General features: G+C 52.4%; 2 protein-coding genes across 3 annotated transcripts in view; one reads left to right on the plus strand and one right to left on the minus strand.

Moving 5' to 3' along the window:
• Positions 1 to 751: 751 nt before the first annotated feature.
• tmem88a (transmembrane protein 88 a) lies at positions 752 to 6,283 on the plus strand. The gene is made up of 3 exons (XM_030361315.1): positions 752 to 1,178; positions 3,011 to 3,326; positions 5,958 to 6,283. The coding sequence occupies exons 2-3, from the start codon at positions 3,015 to 3,017 to the stop codon at positions 6,252 to 6,254; spliced, it is 609 nt and encodes a 202-aa protein (XP_030217175.1). The 5' UTR covers positions 752 to 1,178; positions 3,011 to 3,014; the 3' UTR covers positions 6,255 to 6,283.
• A 1,342-nt stretch (positions 6,284 to 7,625) lies between these two features.
• The window catches only part of pcolcea (procollagen C-endopeptidase enhancer a), a 10,040-nt gene continuing 8,862 nt past the window's right edge, over positions 7,626 to 8,803 (minus strand). Inside the window, exons 9-10 of one of the 2 annotated variants that reach the window (XR_003977340.1) lie at positions 8,368 to 8,557; positions 7,626 to 8,312 (exon numbers count right to left, since the gene is read on the minus strand). Coding sequence is in view for 1 of the 2 variants with exons in the window: in XM_030361277.1 (XP_030217137.1) it covers positions 8,427 to 8,557 (131 nt within the window). In the remaining variant the exon portion in view is untranslated. Of the gene's footprint in view, positions 8,558 to 8,803 lie in introns of both variants that reach the window. The other variant, XM_030361277.1, reaches the window with a different exon arrangement.

An 8,803-nucleotide genomic window follows, 5' to 3' on the forward strand; every position in this document is an offset into this window, starting at 1 on the left:
CACCCCTCGCCTTGCCCTCTCTCCTCCTCCCCCCTCCCCCCCTCCTCTCCCCTCACTCTCCCCCGCGTCTCCCAGCGGGGTAGCGCTGGGGAACACCGTATCACTCGCTCACACTCCCTCCCGTTCTCACTTTAATTAACTACACACTCTTGGGCGTCAAACCCGCAATTTTCACGCCATTTTGGGTCGGATCCCATCGTGGATCAGATCCCACCATGGATCAGATCCCATCCTGGATCAGATCCCATCCCGGATCAGATCCCACCATGGATCAGATCCCATCCTGGATCAGATCCCATCCCGGATCAGATCCCACCATGGATCAGATCCCATCCCGGATCAGATCCCATCCCGGATCAGATCCCATCCCGGATCAGATCCCATCCTGGGTCGAATCCCCATTTGGGTCGGAACCCGTCTCTGCGTTGAGTCGGTGGCTTCAGGCGGGGAGAGCACTGCCGAATGAGGTGGTGGTCCACCAATCTATCCAAATAAACACTACTCCCTCCCTCCCTCCCTCCCTCCCCCCCTCCCCCTCCCCTCCCCCTCTCCTCCCCCAGCCACGCCGGCCTTTCCTCTGGGTCTGAGGGGGTTATCACAAGCCTCCCCCTCACTCCCTCTGACTCCCCCCTGCAGAAACACCAGCTTGCGCCCAGTGTGTTTCACATTAGCACCACCGCTACAGGAACCACCACACGCACACACACACACACACACACACAAACACAGACGCACGCGCACACACACACACACACACACACACACACACACACACACACACACACACACACACACACACACACACACACACACACACAGACGCACACACACTCACATGCCTATAGCCCCTGTCTTCATCATATGTGGGAGAGAGGCTGAGAGCAACAAGGAGGAGAGAAGCAGAGCAGCGACCGGAGAACCACTGAACTCCTGGAAGCCTTCAGAGCAGCGACAACGGCACAATAAAAGACTTTCTTTCATTAATTCACATTTCTTTTTGTAAATCTTTAGTTTATACATCTGAGGAGAAAAGCTACCTTTTCAACGCTGGGCAGCGACGGCTTTCTGAAGATATTTTTATTTTGTTTTTGTTAATCCAAGACTACGGAGGAAATATTTGTTTTGGTTTTTCTGAAGCGGTTTCCGTCATTCTGCTACTGAGGAGTCCGAACTTTACAGTAAGTAAGAAATCAACTCTAAATCAACGTTATAATACCGTAATCTGAAGCTTCATCACATTAAGAAGAAAAACACATGTTCCAGGTCATTATGAATTGATTGTTTTTACGTTTAGAAATGACATGACAGAAATGAATGAATAAGGGGATCAGACTAGATCACAGAGAGTATAATCAATGTTTTCTTCATTGACATTGAGCTGTTTTTGAAAAAATTATAAGCCAAAGCCATTATATTATTATAATTATATTATAGTATTTAACAGAATAAAGATTGGGTTTTGGCCTGATGTTTTTATTTTGTTGTTGTTTATTGACCTGAAAAGGTCTCCAAATCATAAAGCCTTAGTATAAATGTGTTTCATGTATTATAACTGTAATGTTTCTCATTCATAATTTAGTTTTTACTAAATCAAAACTCGTTTTTCAGTCCAGGTGAGTAATTCATGTCAATGTCTTTGTCTGGGTGAGACTTCAGCATTCCTACTCGCCGCAGTGGCCGGGCGGTCGTGAGCGGGGGGGCGGGGTTAGTGGGCGGGGTTAGTGGGCGTGGTGAGTCGACGGGGGTTAGTGGACGGGTTAGTGGACTGGGTTGGTGGGAGGGGTTGGTGGGGATTCCTTGCAGCCGATGATTGACAGCAGAGCAGGAAAGGCTGAGTTTAAACGCGTAGCTGGGCTGACTTCTTGGCAGGCTCACGGTAATTTGAACACCCAAGGACGGGGGGGGGGGGGGGGGTGCACACAAAGTCTGCTTCAATATTTAGAATAATCTAAAGCACATGTGAGTCTCCGAAAAAAAAAAACTATGCTTTTCATACAAGGCTGAGAAATGTGCGCACTTTATTAAAGAGGAGGGGAAAACGAGTCGTTTTGCGCATCATATACCTTCAGCGGAGCGGTTAAATGGAAACAAATTCCAAGGTTATAAAAGCGAGAACTGGCGGATCTCGATGTGAAAACATTCTGTTCACACTTTGCGCGCCGGGAGGAATGTGTCACGGTGCAGGTCGCGGGGTATTGTTCTGGCGTCTGGTTACCCGACCGGCCGAGGTGGGGTCGGCCCGGCCGCTTCCTTCCACTGAGAGCTGTTGTGCGTGTTGGCGCTCAGACCCGCCGCTGTTTACGGCGACGCGCTGTCGTCTCCCCCGCCGTTAGACCAGGGAAAGACAGATAGAGAGTTAGGGAAGTGTGGAAGGATGAGAGATAGATCAGAGAAAGAAAGAAAGAAAGAAAGAAAGAAAGAAAGAAAGAAAGAAAGAAAGAAAGAAAGAAAGAAAGAAAGAAAGAAAGAAAGAAAGAAAGAAAGAAAGAAAGAAAGAAAGAAAGGAAGAATAATGAGAGAGAACACTCAAGTAGAAAGAAAGAATGAAAGAACGTAAAAAGAAGGAAAGACTTATAAAAAGTAATCCTAAAAATAGAACAATACTACAGACAGACAGACAGATCCTTAGACCAATGGAGAGACTGGCAGAGAGAGAGAGAGAGAGAGAGAGAGAGAGAGAGAGAGAGAGAGAGAGAGAGAGAGAGAGAGAGAGAGAGAGAGAGAGAGAGAGAGAGAGAGAGAGAGAGAGAGACAGAGACAGAGAGATGGAGGATGATGAATTAAATACTGACGTCAGTGAGGATGGTGATGATGATGAGGATGGTGATGATGATGATGAGGATGGTGATGATGATGATGATGATGATGGTGAGGATGATGATGATGATGATGATGATGATGATGATGGTGATGATGATGATAATGGTGATGATGATGATGATGATGATCATGATGATGATGACAAAGAGGACGCTGACCTCCCCCCCCCCCCCCCCCCCCCCCCCTTCAGGAGGATGAGTGTGTCCGGGAACGGCACCATGGAGAAGCCCACGGTTTCGGAGCCCCCTCGCTCCGAGCCGGGCTCCCCCACCAACACCCTGGGGGGGTCGGGGGTGGTGGTGCCCCCGCCCTACTCCCGGGGGGGCGCTGAGGGGGAGGGGCTGGAGCTGCGGGGGTCCCTGGACTGCTGGGCGTGCTCCGTGCTGGTCACCGCCCAGAACCTGCTGGTCGCCGTGGTGAACGGCGGTCTGGCCGCGCTCGTGTTCGGGACCATCCTCACGCCCTCGCTGGTCATGGTGGTGTTCGGCTTCCTGTGCCACTCCACCGTGAGTACGCACACACGCATACCCGTGCACGCACGTGCGCACGCACACGCATGCACGCACACACGCAGACAGACAGACAGACAGACAGACAGACAGACAGACAGACAGACTGGCAGACAGGCAGGCAGGCAGGCAGGCAGGCAGGTACACACACACCCACACACACACACACACACAACCACACACACACACACACACACACACACACACACACACACACACACATACACAGCCATGCACACACTAATGCACACGCCGGCCGTACACACACACACACACACACACAAATGCACGCACGTTCGCACAAACAAGCGTGCAAAATTGGGGGTTATTTTAGAACAAGAATGAGAGCGAGAGAGAGAGAAAGGGAGAGAGAGAGAGAGAGAGAGAGAGAGAGAGAGAGAGAGAGAGAGAGAGAGAGAGAGAGAGAGAGAGAGAGAGAGAGAGAATAGGCCGGATGTGTTTGGCCACTCAGGTACTTTTCCATCTAAGGATGTGACACTTGTTTGTGTTGTTGTGTGCGTACACAACTTGTGTGTACATGTGTGTGTCCCTTCCTGTACTTATGAGTGTATGTATGAGTGTACGACAGTCACTCCCCCCACACCCTCGTCTCTGTGGTCGTCTTGTGGTTATAAAGTTAGTCTGATCAGTTCACCATGAGGGCACCAGCTTCTGCTCCAGGAGTAGATATCAATAGATTCAACATTAGAGGGGTCTAACTTAGTAGATATCAATAGATTCAACATTAGAGGGGTCTAACTTAGTAGATATCAATAGATTCAACACTAGAGGGGTCTAACTTAGTATATATCAATAGATTCAACACTAGAGGGATCTAACTTAGTAGATATCAATAGATTCAACATTAGAGGGGTCTAATTTAGTAGATATCAATCGATTCAACATTAGAGGGTCTAGCCCAAAATAAAGTATACATCTCAATGACATCATCTAGAAGTGTCTATGCTTTACAACATATGTTGTTTAATAATGTGAGATTATATCATGTTCATCTATCATAGACACGTGTGTGATGTCACATACATATATGTTAAAGATGAAAAGATACTAGGACTTCATATCAGCAAGACTCTCCTCCATACTGTCACTACGGGCCATCAAGATCTACATCATATCAGTTCATGATCTACATCATATTAGTTCATGATGTACATCATATTAGTTCATGATCTACATCATATCAGATCATGATCTACATCATATCAGATCATGATCTACATCATATCAGTTCATGATCTACATCATATTAGTTCATGATCTACATCATATCAGATCATGATCTACATCATATCAGATCATGATCTACATCATATCAGATCATGATCTACATCATATCAGATCATGATCTACATCATATCAGATCATGATCTACATCATATTAGTTCATGATCTACATCATATTAGTTCATGATCATTCTACATCATATCAGATCATGATCTACATCATATCAGATCATGATCTACATCATATCAGATCATGATCTACATCATATCAGTTCATGATCTACATCATATCAGTTCATGATCTACATCATATCAGTTCATGATCTACATCATATCAGATCATGATCTACATCATATCAGATCATGATCTACATCATATCAGTTCATGATCTACATCATATCAGATCATGATCTACATCATATCAGATCATGATCTACATCATATCAGTTCATGATCTACATCATATCAGATCATGATCTACATCATATCAGATCATGATCTACATCATATCTTAGTAAGACCTCCACCCAGCTCTGGTCCTCACCCTGACCCCTGTCCCGTCCCGGTCCTGGTCCTCACCCTGTCCCCCGTCCCGCCCTGGTCCTCACCCTGTCCCCTGTCCTCCGTCCCGGTCCTGGTCCTCACCCTGTCCCCTGTCCCGTCCCGGTCCTGGTCCTCACCCTGTCCCCTGTCCCGTCCCGGTCCTGGTCCTCACCCTGTCCCCTGTCCCCCGTCCCGTCCCGTCCAGGTCCCGGTCCTGGTCCTCACCCTGACCCCTGTCCCATCCCGGTCCTGGTCCTCACCCTGTCCCCCGTCCCGTCCTGGTCCCGGTCCGTCCTCACCCTGTCCCCCGTCCCGTCCCGGTCCTGGTCCTCACCCTGTCCCCTGTCCCGGTCCTGGTCCTCACCCTGTCCCCTGTCCCCCGTCCCGTCCCGTCCAGGTCCCGGTCCTGGTCCTCACCCTGTCCCCTGTCCCCCGTCCCGTCCCGTCCAGGTCCCGGTCCTGGTCCTCACCCTGTCCCCCGTCCCGTCCCGTCCCGGTCCTGGTCCTCACCCTGTCCCCTGTCCCGTCCCGGTCCTGGTCCTCACCCTGTCCCCTGTCCCGTCCCGTCCCGGTCCCGGTCCGTCCTCACCCTGTCCCCTGTCCCCTGTCCCGTCCCGTCCTGGTCCCGGTCCTGGTCCTCACCCTGTCCCCTGTCCCCTGTCCCGTCCCGGTCCTGGTCCTCACCCTGTCCCCTGTCCCCCGTCCCGTCCCGTCCAGGTCCCGGTCCTGGTCCTCACCCTGACCCCTGTCCCATCCCGGTCCTGGTCCTCACCCTGTCCCCCGTCCCGTCCTGGTCCCGGTCCTGGTCCTCACCCTGTCCCCCGTCCCGTCCCGTCCAGGTCCAGCCCCACGGGACCTCGCTGTACTGCTCCGACCTGCTGGAGGACGGGGGCTGCGTGGCCCTGCTGGTGGTGGGCTTCCTGCTGCTGCCCCCCCTGCTGGTGCTGGCCCTGGCCGCCTACTGCCGGCTGGCCCGCCACCTGCAGCTGGGCCTCTGCTTCGTGCCCTACAGCCGCGCCGTCTACAAGAACCTGCCCGCCGCCCGGCACCGCGGCCCGGGGGCCCGCGGCTGCTGCGGGGGGGGGCCCCCGGGGGCCGTGGGGGACCGGGAGGGGAAGGGGAGCGTCTGGGTGTGAGGGGGAGGGAGGGGGGAGGGGGGAGGGGGGAGGGGAAGGGGAGCGTCTGGGTGTGAGGGGGAGGGAGGGGGGAGGGGGGAGGGGAAGGGGAGCGTCTGGGTGTGAGGGGGAGGGAGGGGGGAGGGGGGAGGGGAAGGGGAGCGTCTGGGTGTGAGGGGGAGGGAGGGGGGAGGGGAAGGGGAGCGTCTGGGTATGAGGGGGAGGGAGGGGAGGAGGGGGAGGAAGGGGGGAGAGAGGAAAGAGAAGTGTAAAGGAGAGGAGGTGAGGGAGGAGGAGGTGAGGGAAGGAGACGGGAGGGGAGGGAGTCCGTTCATAAAGCCGTTGGTCTGGGCGACAACCGATCGGAGAGAAGATGTCCTAGAAGAGGACACTTTGAAGTGCCTTTGCTGCGCCAGACCCCAGCCACTGTATAGCTCATTGTAATTAATCATCTGATAATAATTGCTGTGACATATTAGACGGGGGCCTCATGTTGACTCGATCCAGATGTGTTTTTACAAACCTTTTTAATAAAATTCTGCCATGTATTCACAGCTGTGTCTCATGTTTGGACAGAAAATAAAGTCTTCCACCACGGCTACGAGCCTATTGGATTACAGAGAGAGAGAGAGAGAGAGAGAGGGGTGGGGGAGGGGGAGGAGAGGGGGGAGAGAGGTGAGGGGGAGGGAGAGATGAGGGGGAGGGATGGAGAAAGAGAGGAGAGGGGGAAAGAGATGAGGGTGAGAGAGGTGAGGGGGGGGGGGGGAGGAGGGGAGAGAGGGATGAGAGGGAGAGAGGGGGAGAGAGAGGTGAGGCCGAGAAAGAGGTGAGGGGGAGAGAGACGGGGAGAGAGAGGGGGGGGGGAGAGAGAGGTGAGGGGAAAAGCGAGGCAGAGAGTGAGAGAATGAAGGAAAGAGAGTGAGAGAGAGTTGTGACATCATCAGTGCCTTTTATGTGTGTCGTTTTTTTCCTTCCAGCCGTGTCATCGTAATAAGGCTGTGGAACTCGGTGGTGACGTAACTTGTTTTTGGTTATGATGTAAATTACGCAGAATGGGACACATGTCAGCTAGAGACTGTGAGGAAATGAAACATGAAATGAATAGCAACTACATAAGCATACGTAAAATAATTCATGATAGCTGGAACGGATCTCATTTGCAGGACACTGCAGTCCAGTCTCCAAAGAATGAATGCAAGAAGAGCAAATAATGATATTACGTGCACCGTGTCCGTGAAGTGTATATCTCTTCGAGAAGGCACTGGAAGTAGATAAAGCGTTGTGATATTCCCCGTGACCACCAGAGGGAGACAGAGATCGCTGAACAGCGAGTCAGCGCGCTACGAACACATGGTCCTGATTAGCGGTAACAAACTGTTTCGACAGTTAAAATAACGACTTATAAATCCTTTATTTATACATAAATTACAATTTAAAGTCAGGAATGTGTCTTACGTAAGACAAAGTGGTATATTCCACTGCGGTGAAGGGAAAACTGTTGGTTTGCCACAAACACATCTTATTGCTAGAATACAGTTTCCGTTTGTTGGTACGATCCCTGGATTTCGATGTTGTGAAATGTGGTGGTGGTGTGGGGGTCTCAGTCCTTCAAAGGTTTTGGGGTCACCAGGGCCTGGCTGTGGGTGGTGTAGGCCTGGTAGGGTTAACAGGGCGGTGGGTTGCGTAGATTGAGTGTAGCCCTGGTGGGTGGTGTAGGCCTAGTGGGTGGTGTAAGCGTTTGTGGCTGGTGTAGGCCTATTGGGTGGTGTAGGCCTGGTGGGTGGTATAGGCCTGGTGGGTGGTGTTCTCCTATTGGGTGGTGAAGGCCTGGTGGGTGGTGTAGGCCTGGTGGGTGGTGTTGTCCTGGAGGGTGGTTAGGCCTAGTGGGTGGTGTAGTTTTAGTGGCCTGGTTAACAGGGCTGCTTGCCCAGGCTGGTCGGCAGGTTGTGGGTGGTGTAGGCCTGGTTAACAGGGCTGCTTGCCCAGGCTGGTCGGCAGGTTGTGGTTGGTGTAGGCCTGGTTAACAGGGCTGCTTGCCCAGGCTGGTCGGCAGGTTGTGGGTGGTGTAGTCTTGGTGGCCTGGTTAACAGGGCTGCTTGCCCAGGCTGGTCGGCAGGTTGTGGGTGGTGTAGGCCTGGTTAACAGGGCTGCTTGCCCAGGCTGGTCGGCAGGTTGTGGGTGGTGTAGGCCTGGTTAACAGGGCTGCTTGCCCAGGCTGGTCAGCAGCTTGCCGTGGGGGGTCTTGTAGAGGGCGGTGAAGGCCCCGTGGCTCAGCGTGCCACGGCCGTCCTCATCGACCCCGCCCATCAGGATGTAGTCCGCCCCTGAGGGAGAACGAGTGTTAGCTCACACAGCCCGGGGTCCAGCGAGGCTCAAAGGCCTCCCAGCATGTTAGCATAGCATCCTGGTGTGTACACACAGCCTCCCAGCATGTTAGCATAGCATCCTGGTGTGTAAGCAAAGCCTCCTAGCATGTTAGCATAGCATCCTGGTGTGTAAACAAAGCATTCCGGCCTGTTAGCATAGCCTCCTGGAGTGTAAACATAGCCTCCTAGCATGTTAGCATAGCA

The sequence above is a fragment of the Gadus morhua genome, chromosome 7 (genome assembly GCF_902167405.1).
Source record: "Gadus morhua chromosome 7, gadMor3.0, whole genome shotgun sequence".
NCBI classification, from domain to species: Eukaryota; Metazoa; Chordata; class Actinopteri; order Gadiformes; family Gadidae; genus Gadus; species Gadus morhua.